Source organism: Prionailurus viverrinus, chromosome B3 (genome assembly GCF_022837055.1).
Source record: "Prionailurus viverrinus isolate Anna chromosome B3, UM_Priviv_1.0, whole genome shotgun sequence".
In the NCBI taxonomy this organism is placed as follows: domain Eukaryota; kingdom Metazoa; phylum Chordata; class Mammalia; order Carnivora; family Felidae; genus Prionailurus; species Prionailurus viverrinus.
This window is the reverse complement of record NC_062566.1, coordinates 44,417,724-44,441,022: the sequence shown is the minus strand read 5'-3', so window position 1 is coordinate 44,441,022 and position 23,299 is coordinate 44,417,724. Positions and strand designations below refer to the sequence as shown.

The following is a 23,299-nucleotide window of genomic DNA, read 5'->3' as shown; positions in this document are numbered from 1 at the left end:
AGTAATCAATCCAACAGGACAGCCCACGCAGTTTTGCCCATTTTAGCATTCTCAGGCTGCAAGGAGGAACAATTCATAGCCAAACCAAACTCTGTCTTCACTAAGGCTAACCAACTGGATAAAAAGGACAAAATCAAGACAATCCATCCAATTCTTGGCTTTGACCCAATTTTCTCCACTCTGCTCAGGAGGATTTCAATCATCTCTTCTTTCTCTTGTCTCCAAATCTATTCAAATCTTTTATATTCTTAAACAAACAAAACAAAAACTGTTTCAACTTTCTGCTCCATTGGCTTCTGGGAATATTTTTGTGTACTCCTTCCTTTTGCCAGACCTTCAAATGTTGGTAGGTCACAGAGTGTTATCCTCAGGCCACTACTCTCCAGGTCTACACATTCTTTGTGGATATCTCAGACACTTTTATAAATTTAACTACAATATAAATGTTGATAAGCTCCAAATCTATTTCTACAGTACTGGCTTCTCCTGTGAGTTTCAAACTTGCCGGACAGTGTCACCCAGAATGGCCCAGAGACATCTCAAACTCAATATATTAAAAACTGAACTTACCTGCATTCTCTCCTGACGAGCCTCTCATCTAGTATTCCCTAATTTAGCTGGTGACAGCATGCAAACAATCATTCAAACTAGAAACTGAGAACTCCTCCTTCTTACTCCCTCCAAATCGATCAAGAGGTTCTGCCTATTTTATCTCATCATTATTTCTCAATTTGCCCTCCTCTTCACCCCTACAACACCACCTACCACAAGGCCAGTTCAAGGTCTTTGCTGTGTTTTCTGCAACACATTTTTTCCCTCTCCTTACAAAATAAAATCTAAAAAAAAATCTAAAAAAAAAACCACCTAGACTCTTAAGTATAGTGAACAGACTAGTAATTGCCAGATGGGAGGTGGATGGGGGGATGGGTAAAATAGATGAAGGGTATTAAGAGTAACTTATCATGATGAGCACTGAGTGATGTATAGAAATGCTGAATCATTATATTTTATACCTGAAACTAATATAACACCAAATGGTAATTATACTTGAATTAAAAAATAAATTTAAAAAAAGAATTTTAACCAAACATACAAGGCACCTGATGATTTTTCTAGGTTCATTTGTCATTACTCCTAGCCTCAAATTTTATGTTTTGGCAAAAAATAAACCACACATAGTTCCTGACCCATATATCACACCATTTCTTGTCTCTTGAGCTTTTGTTCATATTTTCTCCAATACTTGAAATGAATGCCTTTATTTCCCTTTCTCTTAAAACTTCTACTTATCACTAAGGATCTCAGGTGCTACATTTGCTATGAAGTTTTTCTGAACATACCTTCCTTCCTTTAGGGGTAAATGTCCCTCTTATGTACTCTCATTTTACTTTGTTCTTTTCTATGTATTGTACTTCTCACAAAGTATTATAAGTATTTGTATAAGTATGTCTCCTTCACTGATCTTTGTAGCTCAGAGGCTAGTTGGTAAATAGCAAACAATTAATAGATGTTTATTTAATGGTTGAATAAATGGAGAGGAAGGGAGGCAGGGAAGGGGAGAAAGAGGAGGAAGGATCATGTAAGACTTTAATGTTAGAAGTAAAAGAAACCAACTTGTCAGCCCCAGGCCTCTGACCTTCAGAAAAATTGTCACTTCAGTTCAACTCTACATATTAATCCCTGGTGGTGTAACAGGCAAAAAGACCAAGAAAAAATAAGAAAAGAAAAATACAGATGCAGACATTGTGGTAGACAGATAATGGAGACGACCCCACCAAAAGATGTCCATATCCTAATCCTCAGAATCTGTGACTGTGTCACCTAACATGGCAGGAAGGATTCCACAGACTGGCCTAAATTAAGGTCTTGAGGTGGGAGATAATTCAGGATTAAGCAAAGGATACTAATGTAATTACAAGGATCCTTAAAAAAGAAAGAGGGAAGCAGGAAAGTCAGAGTGAGAGAAGGAGATGGGATTATGGAAGCAGAGGTTGGAGTGATGCAATTGCTGGCTGGAGGCCACATGCCAAGGAATGTAGGCAACCTATAAACTGGGAAACGAAAGCAAATAGATTCTTCCCTATAGGCTCTAGAAGAAACACAGATGATACCTTGATTTTAGTCCAGTGAAACCCATTTTGAACTTCTGATTTCCAAAACTGTAAGATAATAAATTTGTGTTGTTTTAAGCCACTAAGTTCATGATAGTTTATTATGGCAACAATAAAAAAATAAAAGTCTATGTCATGAAATACAATAAGTAATATCTACAACTGCCTCAAAATATGAAATCAAATTGCCATTCATAATGTATCAGATTGTACTGTTTTTGATAACTGTATAAAAATATTCACACATAGGGGCGCCTCAGTGGTTCAGTCGGTTAAGCATCTGACTCTTGATTTCAGCTCAGGTCATGATCTCATGGTCATGAGATTAAGTCCCAAATTGGGCTCCATTCTGATCATGCAGAGTCTGCTTGGGATTCTCTCTCTCCCTCTCTCTCTGTCCCTCCCCCCACTTGTGCGCTCGCACGTGCTCTCTCTCTCTCTCTCAAAATAAATAAATAAACATTTTAAAAAATATTCACACACAGAGCAACATATAAATAAATAAAAGGATTTCATGGATATAAAATGAAAATTTATAAGATAAATTTGGTAATCTTTTAAAGATGGAGATGAATAATCAAAGAAGTTATAGTTTCTGAAAAACACATTTCTAGGAAGGGCTTATGTTAAATATAAGTGATTTTAAAAGGGATTTTAATAAGTGATATGTTTCATTTCTATGACATTTAAATGCAAAATCAAATAAAAATAAGAGCCTTATTTGTTATACAATCTGACTTTTTAAATATGGAGGCCCTGCCTATCTAATTGGCTTATTTGGATTATCTTTCCCCAACAACATACACACATAAGCACCTATGTCAAGATACCTAGAAAATGTAGTTAGTACTACGGTCTACCTAAATTTATTATAAATCTCATAGCCAGAGTCCAAACAACGTACTTTCCTTTGTCCTTCAGCCATTCTGGATTCTTTTCTTCTTCTTTTAAATCAGAAAGTTCAGGAATATCAGTATTCAATGCTCTCCGTGCTTCCGCTTGTTTGTGCAACCACTGAAATCAGAGAAGTCTAATGAAGGACACAAAAATTTTATTTTTATTAACAGCTACTTTGACATTTGCCAGCTTCTATATAAAATGGAAATACTATTTGTTATGGACTGAATATTTGTGACCCCCAAAATTCGTATGTTGAAGCCCTAATCCCCAGTGTGATGGTATTTGGAAGTAGGACTTTTGGAGGTAATCAAGTTTAGATGAGGTCATGAGAATGGGGCCCGCATGATGGGATTAGTGTCCTTATAAGAAGAGGAAGAGACCAGAACACAGCTCTCCTCCCACTACTCCCTGTACCCTGATCTTGGACTTTCCAGCCTCCAGAACTTTGAGAAATAAATGTCTGTTGTTTAAGACACTCAGTCTAGGGTATTTTGTTACAGCAGCCTGAGTAGACTACTATACTATTTGATAATACTGATTTTTTTTAAACTTTCAGTTTTTATCCTTTTTTGTTTAACATTACCAGATAGTTAAGACCAAACATACAAAAATTTCTAGTCCGAATTTCATACAAATGGGAGTTTGTGGGAGTTCGTGGGATTATTATTTTATTTTTCTTATCTATAACACATTTGTTTTTCTATATTGAAAAATACATAAATGACTTTTATTTTTTCTTTTTAAAAAAATTGTTTAATGTTTATTTTTGACAGAGAGAGAGACAGAGCATGAGTGGGGGAGGGGCAAAGAGAGAGGGAGGCACAGAATCTGAAACAGGCACCAGGCTCCGAGCTGTCAGCACAGAGTCCGACAGGGGGCTTGAACTCATGGACAGCGAGATTATGACCTGGGCCAAAGTCGGACGCTCAACCAGCTGAGCCACCCAGGCACCCCATAAATGACTTTTAAATAATTATACTTTTATAATTCTAGAAATAACTTTATAAATAATAAAATTTAGAATATATTGTTTAATAAGAAAATAGTTAATATTTATAAACTGTCATTATGTCTTAAGGATCTTCAATCATTTCCACAAGTTTTGAATTTGAGAGGCAACACTTAACACCTAGTAGTAAAAAATAATGCAGTTCTTAGAGTCTATATACCTAAAGATAAAACACTCAAAATGCCAGGGCCCAGGTATTTATAAATGAATGAGAGATATTCTAGAATGTCACATTAGAAATACCTAACGTTAATAATGAGTAATTGTTGTATTAACAATAAATGTCCAAATCCATTACCAAAACACAAGTTTACAAATCTAATATAGAAAGTGATGTATGGGGTGTATGGGTGGCTCAGTTGGTTAAGCTTCCAACTTCAGCTCAGGTCATGATCTTGTGGTCCGTCAGTTCAAGCCCCATGTTGGGCTCTGTGCTGACAGATCAGAGTCCGGAGCCTGCTTCAGATTCTGTGTCTCCCTCTCTCTGCCCCTCCCCTGCTCACGCTCTGTCTCTGTCTCTCAAAAATGAATAGATGTTTAAAAAATTTAAAGAAAATGATGTATTTGATAAAATAGATGGCAAGTGTTTATCTCCTGGAAAAAGCAATAATACTGCATACTGAACCTGGAGACAAAAAAATTCTGCAAAATACTTTTCCATAAGGAAATACTAAAATATATTCAAGAAGTAATATCTTTAGTCTAATGAATACTTAAATTCAGAACCAGTACTAGTTTTAAAAGATGAAATAAAAAATATTTTCATTGTGATCACTGTAACTCACAGCAAATATACTTACCTCCTCTTCTTCTGCTACTTGTGATTCCCGGAGAGCAGTTGGAAATACTCGAGGGGTAAAGTTGATTTTAATACTGCCAACAGAGCGAGGAGCAGGAATACTATTTTCCTTTAACTTCTCCAAAAATATATTTTCTGAATTTCTTCCTTCAAAAGCAGTATTAGCAAGTGAGTTCTCTCTCATTTTCTAGTTAACAATCAAACTGACTCTTCAACTAATTACACAGCAAAGCTACCTCTAAAATCCTATACAAATAAACTGAAGATAACTTCTGCTAGAAAGAATGTAAAACCCATCATCAAAAGTGTGGCAGCAAGTTATCTGTCCTTTAATCAATGACCCCAGCTACTTTTCTAGGGTTCTTTTTGTTAAAACACAGTGTCTAATTTACATTCAATCTAGGGAAGGGAGGGCACTCTAGGCAACTCTACAACCACTTTCCATTTTAGAAAGCCATCACTGGAAACACTACCTCTATTTTCCTTAAGCTCCTACAGCAATATCTTCTATAAGCTTCCTTATAAAAGTTATGGTATAAAAGTGATGGTATAAAAGTTTTTCAGCCATCAGAGATAGCTAATGAAAAGAGGCAAAAAAAAAAGTAATAATGAAAAGCTATACTTTTTTTTTTTTTATTTAAAAAAAATTTTTTTTTTTTCAACGTTTATTTATTTTTGGGACAGAGAGAGACAGAGCATGAATGGGGGAGGGGCAGAGAGAGAGGGAGACACAGAATCGGAAACAGGCTCCTGGCTCTGAGCCATCAGCCCAGAGCCTGACGCGGGGCTCGAACTCCCGGACCGAGGGATCGTGACCTGGCTGAAGTCGGACGCTTAACCGACTGCGCCACCCAGGCGCCCCGAAAAGCTATACGTTTTAATAAAGATAGTTACATGTAATAATGGTTCAACCAATATAAGAGGAGAAATTAATCTACGTGTTAGAATATAATTTTTTTTTATTAACGTTTTTATTTATTTTTGGGACAGAGAGAGACAGAGCATGAACGGGGGAGGGGCAGAGAGAGAGGGAGACACAGAATCGGAAACAGGCTCCAGGCTCTGAGCCATCAGCCCAGAGCCTGACGCGGGGCTCGAACTCACGGACCGCGAGATCGTGACCTGGCTGAAGTCGGACGCTTAACCGACTGCGCCACCCAGGCACCCCTACGTGTTAGAATATAAAGTATATGATTAAAAGGAAGGAAAATTAGGTTTAAAAACTGCAAAAGTACCAAAAGCATGATACACAGAAAAGGCAAATATCAAAAATTTAAAGAAAATCAGATTTTTCACAAATATGACAGTAATATCTTTGTTATAAAATACAAACAAATAAGAAAAAAAAAACCTTCTAAATTAAAAAATTGGAAAATGGCCTAAATTGACATTTCCAAGAGAGGGAGGAAGGGGGCAAGGAGGAAAAAAATAAGGACTCAAACAAACAAGAAAGCAACATTAACAAAAATTTGACTGCAAGTTTTCTATAGATGTCTGTAGTTGAGACAGCTATCTTCCAGTATCCTAGCCATTCTCTCCTCTTCCTTTTAGAAATAGAATTTGAGTTCTAGGCTAGGTACATGACTATGTCAGGCTAGAATCGATATAACCCAGCCTCCCTTAAGATTAGATGTGATTGGAGCTCCTGGTTTACTCAGTTGGTTAAGCCTCTGACTCTTGATTTCGGCTCAGGTCATGATCTCATGGTTGGGAAGTTCAAGCCCTGAGCCAGGCTCCACGCTGACAGTGCGAGGCCTGCTTGGGTTTCTCTCTCTCCTCCTCTCTTTACTACCCTCCCTTGTTCACATGTGAGCTCTTCCTCTCAAAATAATAAAGTTAAATAAAAATTATGTGTGACTATATGCCAAATCTGAGACAACAAAATCTGAATAGAAGTGATGTATACAACTTATGGATCGTCATCTTATAGGTACATGTGCTTGCTGTGGACTTCTCTTCCCATTTCCCACTGGCTAAAAAACAACGCCAACTGCAGCATCCAGAGATTGAAGACAAATGAGGTAATAACAGAGGCGGCCCCACCAGCCTGGATGGCCACATAGAACAAAGTCATCTATCAGGCCTACAAGGATCACTGTTACATAACAAGTATTAGATTATGGAGAACTATATTTCTGTCTTATTTGATCTGTAACTTGGATCTCCTTATTACAACAATTAGCTTTAACTATCTAATACAATGTCCCAAGAATTTTATATCCAAGTAAATTATTGTTTACTTATAAAAGCAAAAGATGTTCCTAGATATGTAGAACTAAGTGAATATATTACTTAGCCATCTTTTCCAAAGACAGTAAAATCTTGGTTTGTGAGCATAATTTGCTTATAATCCAAAGCACTTCTATATCAACACAAATTTCCCCCATAAAAAATAATGGAAACTCAGATGATTCATTCCACAACCCAAAAATACTCATATGAAAATGATTATAATACCATAATGTAATACAAAATAATAAATAAAATATACAATAAAAAGAAAAATAAATTAACCTGCACTTACTTTTGAAAACCTTCGTGGCTAGTATAAGGGAAACAAGAGAGAGGAGGGTTATTGTGTAAGACGACTTTCACTATCATTAACAGAAATCACTGCTATCTATTGGCTCAATGGAATCTTTTTCTGCATTGGGGCCATTGTATATACACATATGGATGTTGACTACAGTACAGCATCGACAAACTCTTGTCATGTACTGTATTTAATGTAACTGGCAATAAGGCAGCAGAGGAAAGGGTCTATATCTGCCAGCAGCCTGACTTAGAATAAAGCAAAACATTCCTAAGTTTACGGTTGTATGGAAAGCAAAGGACTGTCTGTAGGTGCTTTGAAGTGAAGAAAAATACACAAGTGCCAGTTGTGGGCACCTTGCAACATTCTGAAAAATCTGATTTCTGCCAAACACTACTGCATGAGATAGAGCATCTGAGCATGGTAGACAATCACCCACAATTCTGCAGCCAGAGAGGACCATTGGCTCAGTTGTGATCATGTGACATTCGGCATCATGTACAACTCATATTGCAAGACATCACTCATGTATCACGTTAAAATTTATTAGAAATGTTTGCCTGTCTTGCAGAACACTCACAGAATAAGTTATTCACAGTCTAAGGTTTTACTGTAATATATTCAAAGAAATGTTCCAGAACATGGAGAAATGAAATTAAGAACCCAAACATAGGGAACTTAATAGTAAAAATGGAAAGCATGGATTTTCTAAATAGTGGAGAAAACATTAAAAATTTATGAATAAGATTCTTAAATGTTAGTACAACAGAAGGAAAGCAGAATAAAAAGTTAAAATGAAGCATCTAACTTCAGTATAATACTACTAATGATTACTAGAATACTGAACATGAAGGAAATAAGCACTCTTTTCCATAATGAGAAATTAAAAAATATTTTCTTACTAATTTTGCTAAAATAAAATTTTTTTAATGTTTATGAAAAACATTAAAGTGACCACTAGTTACCTTTTTATTTTTTTTCCTGAGAGAGAAAGAGCTCCATGCACGGAAGCAGGGGGGAGGAGCAGAGACAGAGAATCTCAAGCAGGCTCAACACTCAGCATGAATGCAGAACACAACTCCACAACCCTGGGATCATAACCTGAGCCAAAAATCAAGAGTCATATGCTCCTCTGACTGAGACACCCAGGGGCCCCAACCACTAGTTAAATTAAAAATAGGGTATCCATTATAAAAATAGGGTATCTAGCCTCCAAAATCTTATGGTAAAATAAGACAAATAGTAAAACAACAAAATAAAAAGAAATTAGCTTTCTGTTTATAGAAGCATAAGTTAAAGGCTTTAGACACTTCTACAAACAATTTCCAGATAAAATGTTATATACACATAAAATCCTTGATAAAAGTATAACAAATAAACAAAGGTTCAAATATACAGTTCAGTTCAAAAAGTAAGCAAAGAAAAAATCTTATCAGAGATTTATAGTCAGGTAATTCAAAAGCTGACAAAAAGCTGTTTGGACCCCCTACGTTCAGGAATAAGAGAAGGATGTCCACTCTCATTATTACTATTTAACATAGTATGGGAAGTTTTAGCTTCAGCAATCAGACAACAAAAAGAAATAAAAGGCATCCAAACTGGCAAGGAAGAAGTCAAACTTTCACTATTTGCAGATGACATGATACCCTATGCAGAAAACCCGAAAGACTCCACCAAAAAATTGCTACGTGAATTCAGCAAAGACAACAGGATATAAAATCAATGTGCAGAAATTTGTTGCATTTCTATACACCAACAACAAAGCAGCAGAGGGGCACCTGGGTTGCTCTGTTGGTTAAGCGACCAACTTCGGCTCAGGTCATGATCTCATAGTTTGTGAGTTTGAGCCCCATGTCCGGCTCTGTGCTGACAGCTCAGAGCCTGGAGCCTACTTCAGATTCTGTGTCTCCCACTCTCTCTACCCCTCCCCTGTTCACGTTCGGTGTCTCTCTGAATAAATAAATGTTAGAGAAAAAAATGTTTACATACAATGGAATATTTTATTACTTACCATCAAAAAGAATGAAATCTTGCTATTTGCAATGACGTGGGTGGAGCTAGAATGTATTATGATAGGTGAAATAAGTCAATCAAAGAAAGACAAATACCTTATGATTTCATTCATATGTTGAATTTAAGAAACAAAATAGATGAATATATGGGAAGTGGGGGGAAGATGAGAGAAGGAAAGAAATCACAAGAGACTATTAATGATAGAGAACAAACTGAGAGTTGCTGGAGGGAGGGAGGTGGGTGGGAGATGGGCTAGATGCATGATGGGTATCAAGGAGGCCACTTGTTATGATGAGCACTGGATGTTGTATGTAAGTGATGAATTGGGCGCCTGGTTGGCTCAGTTGATTAAGCATCCAACTCTTGATTTTGGCTCAGGTCATGATCTCATGGTTTGTGAGTTTGAGTCTGGCATCAAGCTCTGTGCTGACAGAGCAGAGCCTGCTTGGGATTCTGTTTCCTTCTCTCTCTGCTGTTCCCCTGCTTGCTCTCTAGCTCTCTCTCAAAATAAATTAAAAAATAAACTTAAAACAAAAATAAGTGATAAATCACTGAATTCTACTCCTGAAGCCAATATTGCACTGTTAACTAAAATTTAAAAAAAAAAGTTGTTTAGAAATATATCTATATCTATATCCAAAATACATATATAAAGACTAAAAGCTGGAAATTTAATGCTGATATAGTTACAGAAGTAGGAAGCTGGAAATGAAACTAGAAGCTTAGAAGGGCTGCATTCTTAGTGTAAAGGATACTTATAGGGGCGCCTGGGTGGCTCAGTTGGTTGAGCATCTGACTTCGGCTCAGGTCATGATCTCACAGCTCGTGAGTTCGAGCCCTGCGTCAGGCTCAGAGCCTGGAGCCTGCTTCTACTTCTGTGTCTCCCTTTCTCTCTGACCTTAACCCACTTGCATTCTGTCTCTGTCTCTCTCAAAAATAAATAAAAATTAAAAAAAATTTTTTTTAAAAAGGATACTTATAAAATCTCCATCCACTGGTCTAGGAAAGCAAAGCCTGTTCTTCCTAGGGCTTTGGACAGGAGGAGAAAAAAAATGTCTCTTGTGAGAAATCAAAACTCCAGGTATTCCTGTGAACAACTCTTACTTCCACAAACCACAACACTTGAGTTTTTTTTTATATGCACCCATTGAACAAAAAATCCTTACTGAAGATGAACACATAAGTCACATAAGGAAACAATCCAGTATGAAGGACAGTTACCAGACACAACAAACAGGAGGAATGGCTTCCTAAGAATTTGAAAAAATAGAATAATCCGGAAGAGATTAAAATAATAATTTTAAACATGTTTATTTAAAGACCAAAAACAAGCTAAATCCATAATGAAAAACTAAGAAACTAATGACAAAAGCACAAACAAGAAACAAAAATGACAAAAGAATAAGCAAAACAAACAAAAAAAGGAACTTCTAAAATGAAAAATATTGTCACTGAAATTTAAAACATTTAGGACAAGTTTAGCGGCACATTAAGCACAGGTGAAGAAAATCTGCAAACTCAAAGAGATCTGAGGATAACAGAGCAATTAAGAAATATAAAGAAAACTGAGAAAGGTGATATTTGAAGACAATAACTTAGAATTTCCTAGAACTGACTGAAGACATACATTCTTTAATAAAAGTAAATTCCAAGTTCTGACATTATGAAACAAATATAAAACTGCACTGAGACTAATAAAATTGAACCACACCAAAGTGAAGAATTTTAAAGCAACCAGAAACAAAAGATGGATTACCTTATAAAGGATCAATAGCTAGATCAAGAGCAGACTTCTCAGCAACATTAGAAGGCAAAAGGTAATAGAAAAATATCTTTAAATTACTGATGGAAAATAACTACGATGTGGTATTCTACAACCAGCCAAACCATCCTTCAACAAGTAAAAATATAAAGATAATCAGTGCGCCTGGGTGACACAGTAAGTTAAGCATCCCACTCAGGATCTCGGCTCAGATTATGATCTTGCAGTTCATGAGTTCAAGCCACACATTGGGTTCTGCACTTACGGTGTGGAGCCTGCTTGGGATTCTGTCTTTCCTTCTCTCTGCCCCTCCCCTGTTTGTGTGCTTGCTCTCGCAAGCGCCCACGTGTGTTCTCTCTCTCTTTCCTCCAAAATAAACAAATTTAAAAACATTTTTTAAAATATAAAGACAATAATTGAACTTACACCTATAAATCTTCATTAAAGAACTACTAAAGGATTTACTTTCATATAAAGGTTTTTTTTCAATGTTTCATTTGTTTTTGAGAGAGAGCGCAAGTGAGGGAGGGGCAAAGAGCAGGGGACAGAAGATATGAAGTGGGCTCTGTGCAGACAGCAGTGAGCCCAATGTAGGGCTGGAACTCAGGAACCATGAGATCATGACCTGAGCCAAAGTCGGACACTCAACTAGCTGAGCCACCTAGGTGCCCCCAAGGATTTATTATCAAAGGGAAGGCAGTTTGACCCACAAAGAAGTGAAACACAAGAAGCAAAGACAAATAAAACATCAGTAAATATGCATCAATCTAAATAGTAATGACTATTAGTGGAGAAAAACCCACACTAACAGTAATGACTAAATTTAGGGATTTAAAAATATAGTGAAGTCAACTGATCCCCCTGCCTCTCAAAAAAGTGGACTAAAATATTTAGACAATAACATAGAAGATGTGTATAACTATAATTTGCATACTAAATTTCCTTGTAATATTTACAAGTATGGTAGAGATTAACCTTAAAACTTTGTTTAGTATGCATGTTAAAATATAGTAATTGGAATTATATCTATATGCCAAAACATATACAAAAAAATTAATATTAATCATTCAAAGAATGAAAATAGAATACGTACCTTTCAAATTAGGAGAAAGAAAAGAAAGTAATTAAGAACACTTTTTAAATCCAAGGCAGAAAAACAGAAAAAAAGAACGAAAAAGAAAGTCTGGTAAATATAAATCACGAAGATAGAAGAAAATCCTAAGACAAAAGTGTATTTTTATTTATAATAATAAATCTAAGTGTCCCATTGTTTATTAAAAGAAAGCCTCAGGATAAACAAAAATAGAGGTGCCTGGGTGGTCAGTCAGTTAAGAATCTGAATTCAGCTCAGGTCATGATCTTGCAGTTTGTGGGTTCAAGCCCCACATCAGACTCTGCTGACAGCTCAGAGCCTGGAGTCCATTTCAGATTCTGTGTCTCCTTCTCTCTCTGCCTCTCCCCTGCTCATGCTCTGTGTGTGTGTGCGTGTGTGTGTGTGCGTGTGTGTGTCTCTTTCAAAAATTAAAAATTAAAAAAAATTTTTTTAAACACCACAAATACATATCATAAACTATAATTTATAAACAATGATTCAGAAAATTTTACATATGAGAATTATAGTCACTTCCATTCTATACATTTGGAAACTAAAACCAAAACAAAACAAACAAAAACTCCCTTGTAACTCAAGGGCCAAAGGAAAAAACAATGATGAGTTACAAAATATTTGCAATTAAACAAGAACAAAAACACAAGATTCCAAGACTTGGTGACTTGGTATTAACATAGTATTTAAGAGGGAAAAAAATTTAACTTAACATGCATGTATTAAAATATTACAAAATTAATGGAAACAAGTTGGACAAAAAATAGAGAAAACTAAAGAAACTAAGAGAACACACAGGAGTTAATGGGATAGAGAACAAAGAAACTATAAAAAGGATCAACAAAACCAAAAATTGCTTTTTTGAATGGACTAATAAAGTTTACAAAATGTTACAACAGTAGATCAAGGAAAAATAAAATGGTGTTAGAAATAAATAGAGATAATTATGTTATAATTAGAGATAGAGATAAGTAAGAGAAACCTTATGCAAACAAATTTGAAAAGGCGATAAGCACAATTTCCTAGAAAAGAAATTATCAAAATTGACTTCAAAAAAATAGAAAATCTGGAAATCACTAACTATTATAGAAACTAAATGTACTTCTATGCCTAGACATATTAGGGGTAGTTTTACTAAACGTTTGAGCAGCAGATATTTGTTAGTGAAAGCAAACTATTTTGAAGAATAGAAAAAGAAAAAAGGTATAATTCCCAGTGTATAAATATTTTAAGAATTTACATGTCTGAAAAGTTTTTATTTTTGCCTCATGCCTGATTAATAAGCTGGGTATAGAATTTCATAGTGAAAATTATTTTCACTTAGAATTTTGAAGGCACTGATCCATGTTTCAGGATTCCAGTGCTGAGGTTGAGGACAGATGCCAACATTTCCAGTCCTTTGTGCATGATCTGCTCCTCTTCTCTGGAAGCTTGCAAATCTTTGTCTAAAGGGTGCTAAAGTTTCTGGTAATGTGTTCATCAGTGCTTTGGCATGAATATTACAAAATCTACCATGCTGGACCTGATAGACTCTTTCAACATGGCAATTCATTAAAGTTTTCAGAATTTTTGTAACATTAAAAAATTATTTCCTCTGTCTTTCCCTCTCTCTTCCTTATACCCCTATGATTTGAATGTTGAACATCTTGGAAGGACACTCTGATTGTTTTATCTTTTCTACTTTAAATCTGTCCTTTTGTTCTACTTTCTGAAAAAAATTATAAAGTATATTCCAACCACTTGATTACAATTAAAATTTTTATCACATTTTAAATTTCCAAACTGTTGTATTCTCTTAGTATTCTTCACTGTAGCCTCTTGTTCTTGTTTAATGATTAAAATTTGTTTTGGGGATGCCTGGGTGGTTGAGTCAGTTAAGCATCTGACTCTTGATTTTGGCTCAGATCATGATCTCACAGTTCATGTGTTCAAGCCCCATGTCAGGCTTTGTGCTGGCAGTGCAGAGCCTGATTAGGATTCTCTCTCTCCCCCTCTCTCTCTCTGCCCCTCCCCCCACTCTCTCTCTCAAAATAAATAAATAAACTTTAAAAAATATATGTTTTCATTTCTTTGAAGACATTATAGTGAAGTTTTCTTCTGTTCCCTGCATTACTTGGCTGTTCCAAGTTGCATTTTTCTTTGTCTTGGCTGTCACCATCAATTAGAGATAAAGTATAAAAATTCTGACTGGAAGGTCTGTATACATCTGTTGGCTAGTCAGCTTTAGCAGGGTGAACTAGCTGGGCCATTACAAATGGCGGGATTTTTTCATCCTACACTCACTAGCTTCCCTGTAGAGGAATTCTCCAATCTGCATCCCAGGTACACTAGGCTTGTGCATGCATATGTACATGTGCATGGGGATCCCTTGAATAAGTACTAAGATTTTCACAATGCAGGTTTTCACTCAATCTCTGCATTTTCAATGCAGAAGAATCTTAGTCTACAACTGTGCAGAAAGGAAACCCCCAATCTTCTGTCATGATGAGGAAGAGATCTGGTAGTGAAACTCTATTTACACACTTTCAACCAATCTTTTTTTTTTTTCCAGACTTACATTTGCCCTACCTTTCCAAGTTGAAAAGGGACAAATTAACCTGGCCTCAAGTCTCATCTCTCCCTCTACAACGCGTTTAGTAGCTTACCGAGCAAGTCAAAACTACATCAACAGAACAGGCTGATTCCAGTAACAGAACTCCTTCTAACAAGATAAGGAAGTCCCCATAGTTAATTAATTAGACGTTCAATGATTCCCTTTCCCAGTCTCCTATAAATACAATAGTATGAGGGCCAGGACCCTCAAATGGAGGCTTCACTATGTCTGGCCATAAGCATAACTGAGGAATAAGAAGAACTTGAGAAAATCATGTGCACTTTGATGTTTTTCTGCCTAGAAGTATTTCCAATATACTCTATTCAATTTTACTAAGAAATAATTTATGTACAGTAAACTGTACTAATTTTACAGTGTATTAATTCAATGAGTTGACAGATGTATGCACCCATGAAATCACAATCATAATCAAGACAGAAAGTTTCTATCACTTCCAAGAGTCCCCTATGGCCACTTGAAGTTCATCCCTTCCTTTTACCTCTGGCCCCAGATAACCACTGATGTGCTGTCAGTTATTATAGAATGGTTAATATTTCCTACAATTTCATGCAGTATGGACTGGTTTGGTCTCTCTTTTTTATTGCAGAGTAGTATTTCATTTTTATGAATGTATGAGAGTTTGTTTATTCACTCATCTGTTGATGAACATCACTTCCAGTTTCTTGCCACTGTGAATAAAGTTGCCATAAACATTTGAATACAAGTCTTTAGGTGTATACCTCTCTCTTGTGTAAAAACTGAAGACAAGGATGTCTGAGTTACATGATAGGTATGTACTTAACTTTTAAGGAAGGAGCCAAAAACTTGTCCAAAGTAGTCGTACCATTTTATAGTTCTACCATTGGTGTACAAGAGCTACAGTTGCAGCATACCCTCAATAACACTTGTGTTGATGGTCTTTAATTTTCTGTTTTAGTCATTTTAGTGGATATGTGCTGTGTACTGTATCTCACTGTGGCTTTAAAATTTACTTATTTTGAGAGGGGGAAAAAGACAGCAGGCACACATGCGCATGTGCATAAGCATAGAGAAGGGGCAGAGAGATTGACTCCCAGGTGGGCTCCAAGCCGTCAGTGAGGAGCCAGACATGGGGCTCTATCTCACAAACTGTGAGATCATGACCTGAGCCAAAATCAAGAGTCAGAGGCTTAACAAACCGAGCCACCCAGGTGTCCCTCTCATTGTGGTTTTAATTTGCATTTCCTTACTAACAAATAATTTGAATATCTTTTCATATGTCTATTGGCCATTCATATGTCTTCCTCTGTTAAAAGTTCATTCAAATCTTTCATCCAATTGTTTATTGGATTGTCTTCTTATGTATGTGTTATGTACACAGTGAGGTAAGAGTCTACCCTCATTTGTTTCCATAAAGATATTCATTTGTTCTAGACCTTCCTTTACCTATTGAATTATCTTGTTACCTTTGGTTAAAATAATTGAACTATACGTGTGTGGATCTATTTCTGGTCTCTGTATTCTGTTCTTTTGAACTTGTGTTTGTCTTTCACCAATTTCATCTTGTCTTGATTACTGTAGCTTGACGCTAAGTCTTCAAATCAGGTAGTGTGAGTCCTACATATTTGCTCTTATTTTTAAAAATTCATTTGGCTATTCTAGGTGATTTATATTCTCACATAAATATTAGAATCAGCTTGTCAATTTCTACAAAAAGATTACTGGGATTTCTACTGGAATTGCATTGAATCTATAGATGAGTTTAAGAACTGATAGGGGCGCCTGGGTGGCGCAGTCGGTTAAGCGTCCGACTTCAGCCAGGTCACGATCTCACGGTCTGTGAGTTTGAGCCCCGCGTCAGGCTCTGGGCGGATGGCTCGGAGCCTGGAGCCTGTTTCCGATTCTGTGTCTCCCTCTCTCTCTGCCCCTCCCCCGTTCATGCTCTGTCTCTCTCTGTCCCAAAAATAAAAACGTTGAAAAAAAAATTTAAAAAAAAAAAAAAAGAACTGACATCCGAACATTGAGTTTTCCAATTCAGGAACATGTTCTATCACTACATTTAGCTAGGACTTTTAAAATATCTCCCAGCAATCCTTCTGTAGTTTTCAGTGATGTGACCTTACACTTCTTTTGTTAAATTATTCCTACATATTTTCTCTTTTAATGTTATTATAAATAAATTAAAATGTAATTTCCCAGTTGTTTGCCTCTGGTAAATAAAATTTTAAGTGACTTATATCCTGAATTTATTAATTCACCTATTAGTTCTAGTCGTCATTTTTCATATTTCTTAGGGATTTCCACATATACAATTGTGTCATCTACAAATAAGTTTTACTTCTTTCTGTCTAATCTTCATGCCTCTCATTGCTTCTTCTTGTCGTAATGCAATGGTTAGGACCTCCAGTACAATGCTGAAAACAATCAGTGAAACTAGACATGCTTGCCTTGATCTTGGACCTACAGGGCAGGGCAAAGCATTCATTAATTCACCAATAAACATGAAGCTTACTATACATTTTTTTGTAAAAGGACTTCATTAAAGTAAAATAGTACCTTTCTACTCCTAATCTGCTGAGAAATTTTTTTCATAAATGGGTGTTGGATTTTATCAAATGCCTTTCTGCAATAGTGAAATGATCATATGTTTTTTCCTTTACTGTGTTAATATTCTTAATTACATTGAATAATTTTCAAATGCTAAACCAAATTTGCACATTATCCATTTCTATCAGTCAAAAGTTCTCTAAGCTGTGTGAAGAGAAAACACGACTACAGTTGATTAACCAAGAATGAGTTTTTGTTTTTGTTTTTCACTTAACAAGCTTGAAGGAAGGTAAGAAGGTAGTCCAGTGCAGAGGTACTGGCTTTCCAATGTCTTTAATGTTGCAAGCTCCTTCTTCTTCCCTATTCCATCATTCTTAGTGTATTTTGCCTCTTTGTGGTCTCAAGATAGCTAATGAACTTTCTGCAAAGACCTTCATCTTACGTAGGAAAAGGAAAGGAGAAGCAAGCAGAAAGGAGTAATACTTTTCTATAAATCTTTAGCAGATTTCTTTTTGCATATCATCAGCCAGAGCTTGTCACCTGGCTACATCGAGTTACAAGACAGGCGGGGGAAATGAGGTTTTTTTGTTTTACTAATTTAAAATTACTTTGTTTATAAAAATAATTCAATATGCTTTGTTCCTTATTTTTTTATAATAAAAAATTTCAAGCATATATAAAAGTAGGCAGAATAGAATAATTAACCATCATGCATTCATGACCTGACTTCAATTATCAACTCCTGGCCAATATCACTTCATCTTCTATCTAGTTTCACATATTATTTTGAAGCCAATCTCAGACATATTTTTTTTAACCATACATATTTCAGTAGGTATCTCTATGAGATAAGGGCTTTCTTTTTTTTTTTTTAATTTTTAAAAAATGTTTGTTTATTTTTGAGACAGAGTATGAGCAGGGGAGGGGCAGAGAGAGGGGGAGACACAGAATCCGAAACAGGCTCCAGGCTCTGAGATGTCAGCACAGAGCCCAAAGTGGGGCTCAAACTCACAAACCAGGAGATCATGACCTGAGCTCAAGTCAGATGTTTAACCAACTGAGCCACCCAGGTGCCTCTGGAAATTTTTTACTTCTATAATCACCTTAATATAAAATACTAAGTAGTTTTCAACAAAATGACATCACCCAATATTGAAGTTCTAGGTCCAAGAAGAGCATGGATCTCACACACACATTTAACTCCTATGCCCTGCAAAGTAACTGAATCACAGTATAGACTCCTAGATTCACATTAAGAGATAAAATTAGGGGGATGTGCTTTATAATATGGAACTGGTAATTAAAACCTCCAAGGTTTTGCTATTTCTTCATTAGTAATATTTTGGTCAAGCACAAACTGAGTCACTCTTCAAAGTTATTTTAAGGCTTTGGGATGCTAGGCAACAAACATTTAAAAGGTATTATTTTTTCAAACCAGTATTATACACTTTGAGTACTTCTTCCCTAACACATTTCTGATTGCAAATGTCTCCTTCATACAAACAAACCCTGCCAAAATATGTTATGAATCAAATAATGAACATGGCTAATCTGCCTGTTTTATCTGTGTAGCAATATAACACAACAATGGTCTTAACCCACTCTGGAGCCTGATCACCTGAGTCCAAATTCTGACTCTACCATTTATGAGCAGTGTTACCTTGGGCTAGTAATACTCTCTATGCCTTTTCTCACCTGGAAAATGGGAATAATCATGGTTCTTAAATCATAGGATCATTTAATGACTTTTCAACACACTCAACCTCACTTAAAGTGAGGTAAAGACATATAGCCTAGAAGAAAGAGTATAGAGCTCAAATCCCACAAGTTAACTTATTGGGTAGTTTATCATTTCTGAATATCTATTTCCTCTAATAAGAATAGCAGCACTTAGCCCAAAGTGTTGCTGTGAAGACTGAGTCACACAATCAATAAAAATCACCTGGCATAGAGAAATCACCCAATAATGGTTAATTATTGTTATTACATAAGTGATTTTGCTACAAAATGTTCCTTTTACAAAATATACGAAATATACCCAAAGCAAAGTTTAATATTCTAAAATCAGATAAAATCAAACTCTTAGCTTTCAATAAAGAAATATGTTCTTTTACCTATTTCTAAACACATCAGGATCGAAGGCCAGGAAAACCCTTGTTTGCTTACAACTAAATTTGTGTAAGGGTACTCATGTTCCTCAGTCATGTGACGAAAATGTATTTTAATGAGATTCCTAGTTTCTTATCTCTAAAGAAATAAATGAATGCTCCTGGTGCTGCTAGTCCACTCCAAGTCTTTTTGGACCTGAGTTAAACACGTATTTAACAACACTTGCATGTATTTCAAAATGAAGCACACAAGCAAAACCAACACTGAATCCTTGCTCATTGTATTTTGAAAATGTCACTACTTCCTAAAAGAAGAAATAGATCTTTCACCTTAGCCTTTATATTATAGTACTTATTCTCTATATACCAAAATAATGACCTAATAGTGTAAATAGATTATGAAAATAAAAAGTGACACATACACTTCACCAACAGGCCCCACTTTCCCAGAAAATATTAATCACTGTACCTTTAGTGGCAAGATTTCTAGATGCTGAAATTCTAGTATGGCTTTTATGTTTTAATTTTTTTCTCTCTTCTTCAATTTGCTTTTCTTGTTCACAGAATTTCTCTTCTCTATGAATTCTTTTTTGTTCTTCAGCTTTTCTTTGACATTCTTTCCAGGCTTCCAATTCTTTAGTTGCTTTCATTCGTTCATTTTCTTTCATATCTTCTATTTTTTTCCTCTCCTCTTCTTCAATCTGTAAAAATTACAATTACCAAAACTTTAAAACATGTAAAAAGCAACATTTTAAAAATAAAAACTGCATTATAATAGTCTTACCTCTAAATTCTTGTCATTGAATCTGCAGCAATTGTTAGTAGTGAATAAAAAATTAAAATGGGAATAGCAAATGATTTAGTATGTCAATGAACACAGGTTTTGGCTCCAGATTTACCATTAACTATTGATACCATCTTGAGCAATCATTTTCTCTAGCTTCAGTTTACTTATACGTAAAATGGGGGCAGGCATTCAATTAAATGATATCTAAGGGCTTGGTAAAAAAAAAATTGTTTTTTTCTAAAAAACAAGTCACTTGTTCCAAAATTTACACACACACACACACACACACACACACACACACACACACACACGCCTTTCTATGTATGCCAGCCTTACCTTGTCTTGGGACTGAAGTTGTGCCTACATTCACCTGAGAAATAAGGGAATAGTAAGAAAGGAAACAGGAAGGATGAACTAGGGAATTTGTCTCTGGTGGGTAGAAATCTTTGAACTTTGGATGCTGTTGCTGGCGAATATGTTTGCAGTAGCAGTTACTTGAAGCTTCCACAAGAAAAGCTAACTATCAGATGAATCTGAAAGCAGTGCATCATACAGGAGTGTGCTCTTTTTCCCTCTTATAAAATTCCTTCATATGGGCAAGAAAGAAAAAAAAAAAGCCTGTGAAAGCCTAACTGGTTGGTGTAAATGACTGACCATGTATCTCTGACTTTCCTATGGTTACAAAAATATCCTGACTCTATTGTCTAAAGAAGCAATATCTAACAGAACTTTTCTCAATGATGGTAATGTTCTGTGCTATTCAATACAGCGGCCACTAGCTGTATGTGGCTAATGAAGTACTTAAAATGTGGCTAATGTGGGGTGCCTGGGTGGCTCGGTTGGTTAGGTGACAGACTCTTGGTCTCAGCTCAGGTCATGATCTCACAGTTTTTGAGTCTGAGCCCTGAATCAGGCTTTGCAATAACGGTGCTGAGCTTACTTGGGATTCCCTCTTCTCTCTCTCTGCCCCATCCCCGACTGCATTCTCTCTCTCAATAAATACGTAAACTCAAAAAAAGGTTTTTTTATGTGGCTAATGTGACTGAAAAACTAAATTTTTATTTTATTTAAGTTTCATTAACGTAAATTTAAGTTAATTTACATTTCTTTTTTTAAATTTTTTTTTAACGTTTATTTTTGAGACAGAGAGAGACAGAGCATGAATGGGGGAGGGTCAGAGAGAGAGGGAGACTTAATTTACATTTAAATACTACATTTGGCACAGCTCTAGAATAACATGCTGAGATGGAGTTTCCTAGAAGCTGAATTATTTCAGAATACAGAATAAACATTCTAAGTATGAAACTGCACTGAAGAGGTATTCTGTAATATCTCCATGACCTAATACCTTCTTCTGGAAGACTGTTATTTTCCTACTGGATCGTGGAACACTGACTTCAAAATAAATTTCACGGAGTACTGAACAGGAGTTTCCTATAGTCCGAGAATTGCACATAAGGCCTAAACTAAGCACAAAAGATGGTAATTTTTGCATGTTCTAAGTTCAGAGAGCTGCCAAAAGGTTGGGCCAGGAAGGATCTTACGTGTGGCAACGAGCCAGCCTTTAAATGACCGACAACAGGGCATGATGACCAATCACTGTTAGCCAGAGACAGCCACAACCCAAAAGGAGAAGATGACAACTTCACCCAGTTAAATATTATGTTTGCCTTTTTTCCTCTCCTTCCTCTCTGCCCCAACACAAGGAAGAAGGGAAAAGTATGTGCAGTCAGAACGCCCTTAATCCCTCAGAATCTCTACAAGTGAAGTGAATTTTGAAAAGTTTTTAAAAACATGTAAGACTAAGCCTTAACTACCAAAAATGAGACTACCCTTATAACCAAAAGTAACAGGAAAATTATGGTATTATAGCAAAGATATAACTAAGAGAACTACATATGTATATACATATATATACATACATATAGAAATACACATACATACATATATACACATATACATTTATGATTTAATTTATAATACACTATACTTTTTAAAAAAGGCTAACTCTTCAGGGAGAAATGGGGAAGAGGAAGGGCCAAGAAAGGCTTTACAGAGCAGGTGACAGAAGGGACTAGAATGAAGAGAAAAACATGAAGAACACCACAAAGCTTACAATAAAAGGAAAAGAGAGACTAAATATATCAAAGAGAAAGACAAACAAATGTTAAACAATCCTTGAAGTTCCTTTGTTAAAAAAAATATGATATGGGAAACATACCTCTTAAAGAAAGGCTTTAATAATAAACTATAGTAAACAGAAAAACTCAGAAGGGGACTGAAGATGGGGACATCTACATTTCTTTTTTTTCCCCTAATGTGTATTTTATTTATTTATGTTTGAAAAAGAGAGAGAGAGAGACAGTGCATGTGAGCATGAGTGGGGGAGGGGCAGAGAGAGAGAGAGAGAGAGAGGAGAATCTGAAACAGGCTCCCTGCTGTCAGCACAGAGCTTAACTGAGCCACCCAAGCGCTCCCATCTACATTTCTTTTAATTTGGAATGAATGTCTGGTTTATTAAGGCATTGTTCTTTATAAACCAATCTCTATTATGAATTACATGCAAAAATCATAAAATTAGCAAACTGAATTGAGGAAAATATTAAAATTATAATGCATCTTGATCAAATACCATTATTTCTTATTTATCATACAAGGAAATGAAAAAAGAAAAAACAATTTAATTTCATTACATGCCAAAATATCCGTTGATACTAGGCATAAAAGAAAAATTTTACTTAAAAAGGACTCATATAACATCACACTTCATGGTAAAGCATTAGATATATTTCTAGCAAAGTCACTAAGCCAGCATGACTACTATTGTACTATTTTCCTAGAGATCGTAGCCTATACAATAGAATTTTAAAAACAAGAAATTTAAGTACAGATTATAAGGAAATAAAATTGTCATTATTTGCAAATAATTAGATTACCTGAAAGAACCAAAATAACAAACTGACAAACTATTAGAACTATAAGGAAAGTAAGTTCAGCAAGACAATTATACACAAGATCAACTAATACAAACTCATAAAAACTAACCTTCCTAC

General features: G+C 35.6%; 1 protein-coding gene across 5 annotated transcripts in view; it reads right to left on the bottom strand.

The window, feature by feature from the left end:
* Positions 1 to 23,299, bottom strand: part of DNAAF4 (dynein axonemal assembly factor 4) — a 70,626-nt gene that overhangs the window by 23,020 nt on the left and 24,307 nt on the right. For all 5 annotated transcript variants that reach the window (XM_047864660.1, XM_047864658.1, XM_047864657.1 and 2 more), the window contains exons 4-6: positions 19,929 to 20,160; positions 4,821 to 4,966; positions 3,016 to 3,125 (exon numbers count right to left, since the gene is read on the bottom strand). In XM_047864660.1, coding sequence (XP_047720616.1) covers positions 3,016 to 3,125; positions 4,821 to 4,966; positions 19,929 to 20,160 — 488 coding nt within the window. The remainder of the gene's footprint in view (positions 1 to 3,015; positions 3,126 to 4,820; positions 4,967 to 19,928; positions 20,161 to 23,299) is intronic.